General features: G+C 34.3%; 1 protein-coding gene across 1 annotated transcript in view; it reads left to right on the top strand.

Annotated features, from left to right (window-relative positions):
- LOC136987491 (hemocytin-like) overlaps positions 1 to 16,307 on the top strand; it is a 103,313-nt gene that overhangs the window by 38,841 nt on the left and 48,165 nt on the right. The window contains exons 7-9 of the mRNA XM_067285224.1: positions 4,295 to 4,518; positions 14,707 to 14,918; positions 15,049 to 15,216. Of these exons, the coding sequence (XP_067141325.1) occupies positions 4,295 to 4,518; positions 14,707 to 14,918; positions 15,049 to 15,216 (604 nt within the window). The remainder of the gene's footprint in view (positions 1 to 4,294; positions 4,519 to 14,706; positions 14,919 to 15,048; positions 15,217 to 16,307) is intronic.

The raw sequence follows: 16,307 nt of genomic DNA, 5'->3' as shown, positions 1-16,307 counted from the left end.
AGTCACACATTGGATTGTTGATGTAGACTGTTTGCTTTTTCAGAGTGAATCGGGCCTTCTCAGTGAAGTGTGATTTAGGGAAGTTATGCTTCTTTCTGATACACGCCAATGATGAATATTGTTTTTAAAGTGAAATATCGGTCAATGACGATAACATATGTAATAAATCTGAAGATGAATATAAAACTATTTCTACATATTTTTATAGTTTTTTTCGGGTGTACTATAGATTACCACCTACGGAATTTCAGGACTTTGATTATATATTTGGACTCAGGGGACCGAGACGAGTTCAACGGTACCCTACTTTTGTACCGGAAACGAAAAATAAAAAAGTTATTATACTTTTTAAGTTACCATACTTTTTTAATGCTCTCATGAAGACGGCACCATAGTTGCTAGTACTGCCATCTTGCGGTAAAGTCTGCAAACCACGACGTCGGACTACGGTCATCTCCAGTAGGGTTAAACACGCGATACCAGAGCGGAGAGAGCGACGCGACTTCCGATCATCGCGCGATCGCCATTTCGGTTAATGTTAATTATGGCAGCGAACATGGCGGCCGTTCCCACTGTTCGTGCTCCTGACTGACCTCCCGGAGGGGAGCCGCCGGCAGGCTGCCACGTGCTAAACATCACTAGTAATTGATTCACGGTAGTTCTTGAACAAAGTAAAAAAAGGGGGAAATGTCTACGAAAGGCAATTTCAACGGCCAGCGAGGCGACTCCCGATCGCGATAGCGAGGCCGACTTACCGGAGAGAGCGACGCGACTCCCTATCATCGCGCGATCGCCGGAAAAAAGTATTATAACTTTATTATTTTTGTCTCCAGTCCAAAACTGGGGTATCGTTGAACTCGTCTCAGTCTCCTGAGTTCAGATATATACTCAAAGACCCGAAATTCCATAGGTGGTAATCTATAGTATCCCCTTTTTGGCCGGATGGCCGAGCGGTCAAGGTGGCAGCCTACCGCTCTGGGGGACCCGGGATCGAATCCGAACGGGTGGAATAATCCCCAGGAATTTTTCGGGGGGTGGTTCGTTCAGATATGTCGGGCCCCGTCCCTCACCACCCGGTCGCCGCATTGTGGGCCTGGCCGAACCCATAATGGGCTTACAAAAAAGAGGCCCTCTTAGTGCCCACAGGGAAAAAAGAGTTAAAAAAAAAGTATCCCCTTTTTTTCTTATAGCTCAATTTATTGAAATGTATCATATGTAAAGTAAGTTTATTTTCCAAATGCTAATATTTGAAACCGCTGTAATATTTTGGAGTAAATTTAAACAACAAATTTTAAAATTTTAAATAAAAGATATACTGAAATTTTGTTTTTACAATGATTACATCACTTCTACAGAAAGTAGAACATGAGACGACCTTCACCCACATTTCAGTCTGGGGAGGAAAGGCCGCCAGGCGTCGTTGTTGTAAAGATAACAACTTTTATATCATGTACCATTGTGGATGAAATTCATTAACTGTCAATTACATTTTCTTGAATTTCATTTGCAGGTTGGAAAAAATTGTCATGACTTAAATGCCTAAAACTTTAAAAAATTATATAAAATTGAAAATAAATTCAAAACTTTTGAAAAATTGTAACAAATTGAAAATCACAGAAGAATTTAATATAAATTTGAAAAAAATTACCAAAATTAATGCGAAATAAATTAAAATATAAAAAAAATTATGTGACAATTAAGAAAGATATTTTCTTTACTAGATGTAACTGTTTAAAAAATGTTTTCCTAAACGGAAACGAAAAAAACGCTTGGGAAAATTCTTCAAAAGTTTCCCACGCTTCTTCACCACAACTAAGTGGTCGCGCCACGTCTGACAGTTCCACTGTTAAGAGGTTAAAAAAGTATGAATATCATTGATCAATAGAATTAAAACTGGTATTACGAAACTTTGTCCATCTTTATATGATTAAGATAATTTCAAAAGAACCACTTATCTTTTCTAAAGCAATTTTGAATTTTATCAACAGATGATTTGTTTTTCGTAATGCAACGTTGTTTCACCATTCCTCTTTCAAAATTCAGAAGGTCACAAGTTTCATTGGTTCTGTTAAATGTTCTCTAAGCTCTGTTTCTAGCCCTAAGTAACAATCTCCAATCCAGATAAAACCAAGAGCAAGGGTTCCTATTTTTTACATTAAATCTCTTATTACAAGCCAATACAAAAAAAAAACAAATTACTCAAATTTTCGATTAAGAGCAAATAGGTTGAGATACACATTACTTCTACTGAAGATATCAAATTCGAACTTTAAGATTCATCCCAAAATAGTTTTTAATGTTTTTCCTATCCTCCATTGGGACTAAAATTTCGGCATCAAAAGCCAATCGAAAATCAAAGGACAATGATCAGAGTCAATGATAAACTAAAGTATCTAAAATACTTTGCCAATTATTTTTTCTAAAATATACAAATGAAACTAAAACATCAATAAGTTTGGCAATAAAGTAGAAAACGATAAGAAACTCATCTTTATAAACAACCAGAAAGGAAAAAGAGAATCTTATACCTTATATCAATTCAGCAAATCATGACCCTTAACTTACAGTTTAAATGTTATTCCAAAATAAATAGTGTAACCTTGAAAATATTAAATCTTACTCCAATTGAGGTAGCACGTATCTCACTAACCTACTTTACCTTTAAATTCTGAAATCTATTACCATCAATGCCCCTAATTGCAAAATTTCATAATCTTTTGATAAAAGGTATAGTAGCGATTACACTTCTGAATGCGTGAACATAATCATGCAACGCACACACAAACATCTATATATAGATAAAAATGACCGTAAGTTTTATGATTTCTCAACATTTCAAGGTTTTCTGAATCTAAAAATATAAAAGTCTTAAAAAGTTATTTTTCAAGTATTGCCATAATTTTTTCTTTGTTATATATAACACTGAAAAATTAATATAAGATTTAAATTAACAATACTTATGTGGTTGTGAAAAAAAGATGTTTTATAAAAGTTAGTCAGAGTTCATTTAAGCCTAAAATAGCAACTTTCGAATGGAAGTTCATACATATCAATGCCATTATCATGCCATTTTCATTTGCTACATTATTCACAACCTTATATCTGTTTCAAGGAAGTATTAGGAAACATTCTTATTGAACACGCCGAACCAAGAATTAAACATTTCTTAATTAATTTTGGAAAGATCTTGCTTTTACACCTACTTTTTACGATTTGTGTCTTTTTATGGGGTGACCATGCATTTTACAGATTTCGTGAAGTTTCAAGTTGTTTCTGAGAATTCTCCATGCTGGTTTATGCGTATCTCATCCCGTAGAAAAGTTGACACACATACGTCAACTTTATCACACATATATTGCTTTGCAGAAACACCGATTTTTCCACTGAAAAACAATAATTGTCTGTCAGACTCCTTCCATTTTTTCCGAAAATATTGTCTCTCTGGTATCCAACATAGCTCCTCCAGTGGCGTAGCGTGGATGTCAGCCGCCCGGGACAGAAGAAAATTTCGCCGCCCCCTTATTTAGGTATTATTATTATTTATTGTAAAATTTTGCCGCCACCTTAAAGTGCCGCCCGGGGCGGGCCGCCCCTGCCGCCCCCACCACGCTACGCCACTGAGCTCCTCATATCAGATACTTTACATTATCTAGGACTAAACTACAAAGTTTCTTTCTTTCTGTTAGGAATTGGATTTTAAACGTTTCCTTAAGAAGGGAAGTTTTATTTAATTTTCGAATATTTAAACATCTCTGCAACAAACACGCCTGGCTTATCAATTGTAATTTTCTCTGCCTGTGTTAATGACAAAAGCCCACGTTTTGAACACCTTAAATTGTCCTCAAATAAAAGTTTTGTTGTATGGCAAACTATGTTAAATGATTCTCATCTAAAATAGTCATAACATTTTCCATTCTCTTACCCTGTCATTTATTATATTTATAGCACAAATAAGAGTAATTTCACTGGTGTCAAATATTCCGTGTATATGCAACTACATAGTTTGTATTACGAGTTTCAGTTATGCACACTTCTAGATGGCAATGACAAGATCTCTTGCGTATATATCAGAATAAATCCTTTAAAACCAAAGAAGAACACAGAAAAAGTTTTATAAACCCTCATAATAATATAATAAAAATGTACATTATATAAAAACTAAATAATAAATAAAATTACAACTATTTATGACAATATTTTTTAATTATTTTTACAATTATGTTGCATCTAAATTTTTAATTTTAAAATGAAACTACATAAGAGATAAAATATAATTTATTGTTATAATTTACAGCCGGAGTCCTGTTTGATTTATCGTTTAGAAGGACTTTGTGGATATTATGATAATAACAAACTGAAAAAAGTGTATAGAACACAAAACGGATCATGTATAGAGGACGACGACCCCGAATTTTGTAAAGATTGGGAAACGTACATCGAATATTGTAAAACAGATGAAGAGTGGGAAAAGGAATATTATTTTGTAGAAAGAGGCGAAAAATTCTGCAGAGAATTGAGGTATGTATTAACAAATTTTATGCTACAGGGCCAGTGGTAATATTCAGCGGGTTCGCACTGGTTCGGCCAAACCCGTCGTTAAAATTTTCAGTTTTCCGAACCTTGTTAAACACATGGAACATTTCTCAGTGGTGTTGTTTTTTTTAATACACTGGAGGGCAAAAGTTAAGTTACAAGTAGTTTTTGTCTCACAACTTTTGAAATAAAGCACCAAAACATTTTGAAAATGTAGACATATATGCAAATTTACATGACGAATAAAAAAATAGAAAAATATCTTGTCAATATGCAAATTACGTATGTTTAATTCAATCTTTAGTGGTTTGCTGGTTAGAACGCTCCTTTGACTTTGCTGTTTTTTGTAATCAAACTTTATTTAAACTGCTTTTTTAAAATTAAGGCATATTCATTAACATTCTAATGGCTTCTAGGCATCGTTTAGATGATTCTTTAAGATGGCGTACTATCGGATGGATGGAAATGGGGCTTAGTCAAGCTGATGCAGCAAGGTGCCTAAATCTTTCAAGAATGGTGGTTTCACAGCTCTGGAAACAGTTTACAGTTAGAGGAGATATCTCCAGAATTCCCATAGAAAGAGTCCAGGAGTTACCACACCGCAAGATGACCGGTTTTTGAAAGTAACTGTCAAACTCAATAGAGGACTAACACGCAGGATGCTTGCTTCTGAGCTTGAATCAGCCACAGAAAAAAGAATATCTGTCAGAACTGTATTCAGAAGGCTTGCTGCTGTTGGTCTTTACGCAAGACACCAAGTTGTGTGTATTCCATTGTCACCGTTGCACAAAAACGTGCACTTAAATCGGAGTCATCAACATCAAGACTAGACAGACCACAACTGGAGCAAAATTCTTTTTACAGATGAATCCTGCTTAGCCTTTGCACCTATTAATGTTTTGCAGACATTTGCAAATAATTAACAGTATTTAGGGGAATTATTTCGTAATTATTTGCTCTCATGACGTTCTCTCGCTGCATGTTGTCTATGTTACATTCAAAACCCGTTTTTAGTTAGAACGCGTTTTAACTAGTTGAAACTAGTTTATACTGGATGTCTTTGTTAAAACCCGTTTTGTCTAGTTAAAATAAGAATTTACTGCTAGTCAAAAATGAATTTGAGTTAAAACTAGTTTTAACTAGACAAAACGAGTTTTAACAAAGACGTCTATTATAAACTTGAAGGTAGGCCCGAGCATTGCTCGGGCAAAAGTAACGATAGCGAAGATTAAGATTATTACATTATAGTCACAAAAATAAGAGTAATTTCATCAGCGAACTAAGTTTTTCTAAAGAAAGTGCAAATGTGAAAATCGAATGTTCTAATATTGTTCGATTTTCACGACGTGTGCTGATTATATCCTCCGATTTTCATAGAATGTTCTAAAGAAGAAAGATCGAGAAAAACCGAACTAAGCTGTTTAAATTTGAAAATCGAATATGTTCCAACATATTACTTTTTTTCTTTTTTCTTTTTTTTCCAGCTCCCGTGAATCTTGCACGTTGCTTTCTCTTGTTCTCCATTGTTACTTAACACTTTGGTACTTCAATCTGCACCCTAACTGTATACCAAATTTCAACTTTCAACTTCTAACCGTTTTAGCGAATATTAAGATTATTACATTATAGTCAACCTTACCCGTTTTCACAGAATGCAAGAATCGGTCCTCCCTGTTTCCAGACTAATTACAGAATTTTTAGATGGGTCTAAAAATATGTTCGATTTCCCACAAAAACGAAAAAACTGCATCTGCGTCTTGCACGTCGCTTTCTCTTAACACTTTTATTGTTACGTAACACTTCCATCGTTGATAAAAGTGTTAAGACTTAATCCTGTCCCTCTCCCCCATGGGGAGGAATTTCGAAAAATCCCTTCTTAGCGTGCGTTCTCGTGACGAACCCTAACTGTGTACCAAATTTCAACTTTCAACTCCTAATAGTTTGAGCTCTGCACTGATTATTATTATTATTATCAACTCGTCTCGATTATATATATAGATTATGTTTATTATGGTTAAGTACATACACTGCTGGTCAAAAGTTAAGTATGCACCCCAAAAAGATAAATAAAAGCCTAAAGTTTCCCATTCACTTGTGAGCACGATTCGCTGGCGAAAGCGAAAAACAGAGCAAATAATATGTCAGACATGACGGCTTTTCGCGAATAGATTCGAAGTTTGGAATTGTGAAGCTTTCTCGCTTGCGAAAAAATATTGCCTTCAGCTGTTCCCGCTAGTTATCACTTGGTTCTTGCTGTTTCCACGATGGCTACAGAAACATTCTCACTCAATAGAGTAGAAGTTGTAATTCATGGTTTTTTTTATTCCTCTGTCTCAGAATTGTTTTCTTTTTCACGTACCGTTTTTACTCAATACATAAACAAACATCGTTAAGAAGAAAATATCAAAAGCAGTGATTTTGTTTTTACGAGATGACGTTTAATCTTGTTTGCGTGTGATTGGCTGCTTAAAATTCATAATCGCTTTTTGCTTTTGTTTGTGTGGATCAATTTCAGTTAAGGAATAAAAATCGCTTTTCAGTTTTCTCATTCCCTAATCGCTCAGTGTGAATTAATTTTAAATAGCATTAAATCTTAATGAGAATTAGTGTATAGGTATAATTTAGTATAAGAACTAACATTTACGCTTCAAAATTATCTAAAATGTACGTAAATTTGTAAATGAAGACCACAGGGAAAATACCGGCGTCTTTGCAGAGAGCGCTATTTTTGCTGAAAGAGTGCTGTATAGAAAAATATTTTTACAGTGCAAACAATACATAATCGCGTTCCACAAAGACGTTTATAGGATCAGAAAGATGTAGAGTTGTTGGTAGTTTAGAGACCGGTCAATCAATGATCAAAGTGGCAACATTTTTTTTTTATTTTCATTATTCTCTTATCTCTAGGTTTCGGAAACAATTTCAAACAACAGGAATTATTGTCAGGAAATTTGTTTCGGTTTGTCCACGAGTGACATATCGGGAAAATTCGTTATATAGGGCTGCTAGTGAAAAGAGTCAGTAGTGCGTCTGCATCATCTCTGCATGCTACAGTAGCCTTGTGTAATTTACAGATTTGCGTGTATCTTAACTGTTAACAGAAGATTTCACAAAGCTGCACCCAATCTGTCGACTGTCAGTATGTGAGCTTTTAACGTTCAGACATAGACAGGTCTGCCTGATGTGGGATTAGGAGCATATAGGCGGCACTCGATATCAATGGGCTCACGTTCTGTTGAAAAATGAGTCTAGATTCTTTCTGGAATATATATTGGCAGCAGGCTTATATTGATCTGGAGAGAGGTTGAAACCTCTTACAAACCACAAACCATAATTGATGATAGTGGAAAGACCATCTAGGCTAGGTTTTAATTAGGTCGATACACCAACTTCTATGTGTTTGATGAAAGATGACAAAAGACAGTAGTTTCTGCCATCCAGCACCTCTTCTGTAAGATGATTTCGGTTGTGCTGAAACAAGAGTGAAAATTAAGAGCTCAGTGCACAGAGATTAAAGCCTTAAGAAAGAGGAAAGTGGCCATGCCCCACCAACCAATCCAACAAAGACCTAGTATAGTGGAGCACAAAAGTCTTGTGACAGCAACAAAGGAGATCCGTGCAAAAGTTGCAAGTGCGCCCCAAGCAGAATTAGGAGCATTCTGTTCCTTCATCGGAACACGTTCTCCTTGTGTATCTGAAGTACAGAAAGGAGACTAGTGACACAGTCCATAACTGTCAAGAAAAACATTAACCTTATCAAATTAAAGGTAGGGGTAAAGAATGTTTGCTGGGTTAGGAGGAAAGGCATCCTAATCGAGGTTGCATCCTGTAACTACGTCCTGATCAAGGTTGCATCTTGTAACTATATCCTGATCGAGGTTCCATCCGGTAGGGAGGTCTAAGTACTCCAAAAGGAGTTGACAGAAACGAAGGCACTGAACGAGGCAGTAGTTTGTCGACTGCCGAAAAAGCGCCTTTCGAGAGTTGTAATTTACAATGTCCAAGAGAACATCAGTAAAGACCAAAACTGGCAGAGATTATCTCTGTCCAAAATGATTTTGGTAAGCAGTTTGCGACCTGAAGCCCAACTTTTCCCTCAAAGAAAAAGGGTGCCTCCACAATTGGGTCTGTGAGGTCATGCCCCCTGTTTAAAAGGCTCTTTAAAAAGGATAAAGTCCATATTGGGTGGACCAAGAATTGTGTCAGGGAATGTCCTGCCTTGACCTGATGCTACAGATGCTATAACTTCGGACATATCGCCCCCTACTGTAGGGAGATACTGTAGGCCAATCAGTAGGAGGCCCAGACTTGTAGCCGTTGTACGATGGAGCACTCTCATAAAGAGTGCAAAACGAAGCTGCTGAAATGCAGCAATTGTTGCAAAGCCAACAAGAAGTTTGGTTTGCAGTGCAGGCAAGCCATTCCTGCATAAGTTCTTTTTACCTGAGGAAATTGGCTGTGGTACAGTCTCGTACCAACTATGACTAGTTACCAATTCATACTGGCTTGAAACAGAAAGGAATTGACAGAACATTGCAAAGTAGGACCAAGTCCTAAAGCTCAGACTCTAACCAGGCAAGGCTAATGTATAGCCCCCTATAGCCCCTCTGCCCGATTGAAAGTAAATGTGGGACCTTTGGGTCCCACCAAATTACATGAGCAATGTAGGAAAGGCTATGTATGAGCTAAGCAAGGATGGTGGCTAGAACCCACCTGGCCTGCAACAGAAGTACAATGCTTTAGAGACTAAAGGATTTGACTGAAACTTAGCAAAGTGCTCTATAAAACTATTGCCGAGCTCTAGTTTTATAGAGCACTTTGCTGGGCGACCCTTATGGGAAGGGGGCCCCGCAGTCCGAGAAATTAAGCATAACTCAGTTCTTGGTTGAGTATGTACAAACAGCTTAAAGCTTTGCAAACTGTATATAAGTGTTAAAGGGTTGAACTTGAGAGCAAGGGGGCGAAAAAGATGAGGAAAGCAACGTGTGGGGTCAGGGAACGTCAAAAATTAGATTATGCAAGTTTAGGTAGGGTCCTGCCACCAGGTTTGTTTTGTCAGACCCACCTCCGATTTAGACAAAAAAATCAAATAGTTATGGCGCGAGGGTAAGAGTCACTCTTAAGTCCAGGAATGAGCCTCTCATGAGGATGAATGCAAAGTCGAATACAAATGAAAAAGAAGTTTATTATCAAAAAACGAAGTTCTGAACAGTCATAAAATCCAATTTAGGAAATTGACCTATTCCTATCTACAAAACGGGGGAATCTAATGGGGGTATCAAAACTGCACGACTCACAACATACCACGAAGAGAGTTGTCTTCTCTTCTTTCTTCTTGTTTTTTTGTTCCTTTACTTGGTACTTCACTAGGTCCTTAAGTAGGTCAGTTGTCTCTTGTCTTGTCAATCTCCTGTCTAGCTAGTTCAGTCAGTGTCAATCTTCTCTCACTCTTCCAATTCCTTGTCACTCTCTCAATTCTGTCTCATTCTTTCAATTATTACTCGCTTTTTTAATTTCGTCACTTCTTTCTATTTTTCTTTGTTTTTGACCAATCTTGCTTTAGTTCCGAAGGAAGGTGAGGTAATTTATAAAATGCATGATTGGTCTCATCTATTGGTCTTTCTCTTCTCTAGACGATGAAGAATGATGTACGTCCATGTGATACCATCAGTCATATAACACCATCGAAAAGGGGGGAAACGACAAGCATCCCCTCATCTGTTCCTTCGCATGTTATGAGATTTATAACAATTAATTGATAAATTTTTTGTTGTAATTTGTTTCTCTAAATTATTTTAAGTCGATATTACAAAAATTTGGAAAGGGGGATCCCTGAAATTGGAAAAATAGGCGAAATTTCTTTACACCTTTACTTGATATATAAACAGTTTTGGTGTCACGTTTACATACGCAATTTCTCTTCAAGATGTGGGTCTAAACGGCGTCTTATCTATAGCTAGCTAACAATTGTTCTTTTTTGTGTATACAACCAGACAGAACAAAGAAAGGATATAAGATAAACATAAATTTTAAAATAGAAAAAAAAACAATTTCTAACTAATTAATTAAAGCGTATAGATTACTAGCAAAAGCTAAAATTATAGAGATAATGTATAAATAACCATTCACAAATAGATGTATATATATAGATACAATAACAACAAATTTTTTTGTGGGGATATAGTGGAGTTCACAGCAAGGATGGTTGGTCTTAGAGTAGCTAGATATCAGAGAAACGACACACGAGTCATCGCCGCCATGATCTGTCAACTATCATCACGTGGTCTATGGGTTTACATTAAAAAATGACGATTTTTTTAGTTTAATAAAGCATTTTTACGAATAAAATGCTTTATTAAACTAAAAAATCGTCATTTCTTAATTAATGTAAACCCATAGACCCCTCGTTACGACACTCGACAGAACATGGCGGCGATGACTCGTGTGTCGCTACTGTGATATTTATGTACTCTAGTTGATCTCCATTTGGTTGTATCACCAGAGCCAAAGCTAGAGCCCAAGCACTTATCTTGGGTTCAAACTTTATTGTCCAAGTCACCCTAGTAACAGCTCTGTAAACAGTGGGAGCCGATTCAGCCGTAATATTATTACGTACAAAAAGTTTGACGCATGACGCATGCGCAGCGCGCGTCACGCATTGCTTAGCGCACGATACAATGACATACATAATCGTTCATTGGCAGCTAATTACAGAACGATTCCGTAGCCGTAGTTCTGGTTTTTACCACGATATGTCGCTAGTGTTATGACGTTCAGGTAGCGTATACATCGTAGTGTACGATGTGTTTGAAATTTTTTGTCGATATTTCAGCTTTAAAACCATACTTTATCATCGGTAATTGGTTTTGAAGTATTTCTGCTACGTTGCTAAGAAATCGTTATAGAGAATATTGCATTGATATATCAGAAATTACCTGTTGTTATTGCGATAAGCACTTCTCCTCGAAAGGAAATCTTACGAACAAGCATGTAAGATTAGAACATAATCAAATCCTGGTGGAGGAAAAGTCTATATTCTGTCGTGAGACTTTATGTTCTGAAGGATTTTGTATTTCCCTCCGATTACGAGAACATTTGGAGAAAGTACTGTACTGTACCTGTACATGAATTTGCCTGTGGAAATGTTTAAATATATTACTATTATATTTCTAGCAAAGCACACGAATTACTAAGTTAAATTAAATATCACCTGTATATCTTGAATACTGTCTAACATGCATATAAATTATAACATACATAAATTAATACAAAAATAAATAATAATAAAAAGATTGTTAATAATTAAAAAATAAAGTTCTTAAAATAAATTGTTCGTTCGAATTCATTAAATTTTTATATTTTTAAATTTGTTCACATCGAGTCTTTTATAACTAATAGTACATATTAATTAACTAATTAATAATTATATATTTTGGACCTAAGGTTTTTACGGTTTTATAAAAAAAATCGTTTTTGTTAAAATGTTTCTATAAAATCATGCCTAAATATTACGTAAGATACGGGGTATCGAAGAAAATATTACGGTTTCTTACCCAGGGGTGGTTGGGGTTTATAATGACCAAAATCGCCCTTACGTAATTTATGGACGGCTCCTATTCAGCATGTATAAAAAATTAAATACTCAAATACGTGGAGCTTATATCATAAAGTCCAAGGAATATCACGGGTTGATTCTTCTGTAACACATAACTGTGACATAATCGGGCTTTGTAACGATATTGGACGATATTTTTAGTAATTCTGACTATGGTTGGGTATAAACTCTTACTCGTTTCCTCAGACTTTTAATAAATCTATGCTTCGTAACATTTACTCTGCCTTCCTCTGCTTTTGGTAAGAACAATTTTACGCTTTTAACGGTAATCGCTTCTTGTACTAAATTAAGTAAGTCTTCTCACTTAATATTTAACTTAACTTTAATTATTTTTAAATTTGTCTGCCATTTTATCTAGCTCACTGACAAATAATCGTTTAATAATGCTCAGATACTACTTGACTGTGCCAACTAAGTCACTCAGATTGCTTACTTAGCGTTATGCAATACATCACAGAAGAATAATAAATAAAAGTCAGGTTGCTCTAAAGACGTATCTGTTTGTGCTCAGTGATTTTGGATAATATCAACGGAACTTTTGGACTTACGGACTACCCAATTATGCCATCATGTGCAGGAGCTCACCCTGGTTCGTTTGACCTCAATTTTATGTCTCTATTTAAATTAACGGGGAAGTAATTTAAATTTAATCTTAGCGTTTTTCGATCAGATCTAGCGGGGGAAAATAAACTAACAGGGGCGGCACTAGGGGGTTTAGTGCAGGGTCATTTACTATATCGGTACCTTAAATTGGGTGGAGGTAGTTAAAGCTTTAGGTGAGTAATAAGGGTTTATATTCTGTAGTATTAGAGTTAATGAAAAATTTCAAATTTTTCCGTTGCCAACGGACATTAACGGCCACTAACGAACTTTTTAACGGTCGTTTTCATTTAGTAAATTATTGACATTTTCAACTTATATAACGCTTTTATTAATCGACAGACTAGGTCGATTAATAAAAGCGTTATATAAGTTGAAAATTTCAATAATTCAAATAATTAATAAAATGAAAGATTTTTTAACGGCCACAAATTAACTTATAGCAAAATTTGTGGAAATGAAAAAATCTTTCATTTTATTAATTATTTGAAATTATGCAACCTTGTTAGAAGTTACATGGTAATAAACGTGTTAATGCTGCTTTTTTTTGCAAATCCAGCTGCATTTTTACTTCTGACAAGAGGCAGTGAAACATCATTATTCAGAGACCCGGTTTAAATATCATTGGATTCTGTGAAAAATGTCAAATTTCCATTTGAATTTGCAATGTTGTAAAATACTACAGTGGCAGCTATGACATTCATTGCATTCTAAAAGTTGCAACTTAAACCCACTGATAAACACTGTAACATCCTTTTTACAAACCGTACTGTGTTTTCACTGTATTACGTGCTTTTTATGGCTTCTATTATATCTTTCAAATAAAAATAAAACATAATTTATAACTAAATTAAACACTAGAACACTTGCTGAGCTTACTGCAATTTAATATTCAAACGCTTTCAGCCTATTCTTATAGGCCATCCACAAGAAATTATAGTTTTGGTGTTTAATTAATCTGTAAACTGGTATTTAACTTATTTGTAAGTAAACCGCTGAGGAAGTGAAAATAGTTTTATAATTTATATTAATTCTAAAATATATATGATTATTTGAAATATTGAATTTTATTATATTCTATGCATATTATAAAACTAATAATTATCTTTTTTGTTGTTCCCTTTCTGCGTTTAATACTGATGTTAACAAATACATTTTACATTAATATTCACTGTCACCAAGATGATACTTTGCTGGAACTTCTCCTGCTTCAAGCATAGCACACAGACAACTGTTTGCAAAAATGGTGCTACCATGGGAAATTTCAGGCAACCTAGCTACTATATTTTTCATGTTAAGATGGCTGTTTAAAATCATTTCTTTCTGGAAAAATAATCTGCCGACTACTTCCTTCTATCTTATCTACATATGTATATATTGCAGTTTTTCTATTATCTCACATTTTTGTCTTGGTCGTCATCAGCTTTATTCTTTTAAAATGGTGTTTTTTGCGCATGCGTAAACCCAGAATTTATTATTTCGCCGATTTTCTAAAGTTAGTTATTGGTGTTTGACTCGCTATTAGGAATTAGTAAATACCAATTTGCCAATAACTCGAGATTTAACCCTAACCGTAAGTCGTGTTGGTGAAGCAGGGATTAAAGCATTTTTCTGATTTAAAATAAATTTAAATCTTTTAAAATTTTTAAGTTACTTATTAATACCCTTATCATACATACTATCATAAATCAACTTCTGAAATCAACTGCCTATTAAACAGGATTTGTTTTTTCAAAATTTGAATGAACGATAAAAATTAATACGTCAATGAATAAAGTAGTTTAAAATGTATATGAATATATTTCTGCTAACAAAACCATTATTACATATTCTGAAATTTATAGTAATATTCGTATTAAATATTTTTACTTCATTCTAACGTTAATCAAATTTTTGAAAATATACTTTATTTAAAAGTATTTCAATTAGGTCTATTTGTATACAATAATTTTTTTCAGGAACGACATTAACGAATCATGTAATATTGATGTCATCAATCTTTCGCCTGAAAGTTACAACGCGATTGAGAATTCTTGTGGATATGCCATATATCACAGTTGTAGTCATATTCATAGTGACAGAAAATGTAGATGTGAGGCAATAAAATATCTCCTAAGTGAAACAAAGTGTATTCAAGATGATGGAAAATTATTGGGAAGCAATGGCTGTGGTAATAAGTTATAACAATTCATTTCATATATAATTATAAATAAACAATGCATTTTTATCGATATTCTTGAGTTTTCAAAAATGTATTTAAAATAAAATAATTTACAATCTTTTAAATTTTGGTAAAATAGAGACTTGTAAAAAAGGATTATTTTGGAAACCCTGTGGTTTTGATTATAAGTGTGATGATATTCCTGGCGATAAAACGCTAGAAAAAAATGGTCTTCCCGGGTGTTTCTGTCCGAATACAGAAATGAGAATTGATGATGAATGTTTTCCACCAAAGAAGTGTAGAAACTGTAAGTACAAAATATACAATAATGTTTTCTTACCACTTTTAAGATAAAAGTTTCCTGTAAGATTTCTGTGTTAATTTATTTAATGTTTTTTAATATTTTTACATTTATTTTTAAAGACTATTCTGTGCAATTATAATCACAGTTATAGAACTTCAATATTATAAATATATAAAACAGAAAAATCGAGTTCATCCTTGTATATTTTATAAATTGAAAAATGCCAAAAATAAATTTTTACGATTATTACTAAAGTTTATTTTCAGAATAGAAGGTTTGCAAATTTTAGCATCAAACAATAGACCGTGAACTAAAAACAGTTTTCTTTCTTCTGTTATGAATGTTCTGTGATTTTTAGGCATCTGTGATTTTTACACACATCTAGGTGCATAATTCTTATTTGTGACTTTAATTTATCCAAATCTGTTACATTTGCAGATCCTATGTCTTTCGCAGTTTTGTTGGATTCTTTTAACTTGCTAATTTCTATATTTCACTATAATTCATAAAATTTGCTTGCTTATAATTTCCAGCATTTTATTACGGATTTGGCATTTCTGGCTTCTTCAAAGGAGCAGTAAGGTGGGTAACTATATTTTCTCTTCTTGTCTTAGTGTGGGGAAATTCACTTTTACTATACTAGATTCCATTGTGACCAGCATACAAAAATCTTTCACCTTTTTATGAAGTAAATGTTTTTTCTTTCACGATTTACTTTTAGTTCTCTTCCTGTTCTGTTTTTGTATTTTCATCTCTCTCTTCGATACTGTCTTTCTCTTCTTTAGAAGAAATATCTTTGTACATGATATGTTTAATTTTACTATCTAAAATTTCGTTGACATTGTTATGCACTTTTTCCTCTCACTACAAATGACTGTTCTGTACTTAGAAGTAAAAATAAAATCATCGCCATTACTATTATTATCATCCATTCTCAATTCTCTGTTCGATGAAGGTCTCTTGTAATTTTTTTTGTTTTTCGTTTCTTCTGTGTCCAATGGTTTGGTTTTTGAATTTATGTAAATCAGTTTTCTTATTTCGTTGCTCGGTTATATTTCGGGTCTTAAAACTATACTCATCTCCAGTTTTTGGAC

The sequence above is a fragment of the Centruroides vittatus genome, unplaced genomic scaffold, assembly GCF_030686945.1.
Source record: "Centruroides vittatus isolate TY-2023 unplaced genomic scaffold, ASM3068694v2 scaffold_2342, whole genome shotgun sequence".
Lineage (NCBI taxonomy): Eukaryota > Metazoa > Arthropoda > Arachnida > Scorpiones > Buthidae > Centruroides > Centruroides vittatus.
Note: the sequence above shows the minus strand (reverse complement) of the source record. Positions and strands in the feature narration are given on the sequence as shown.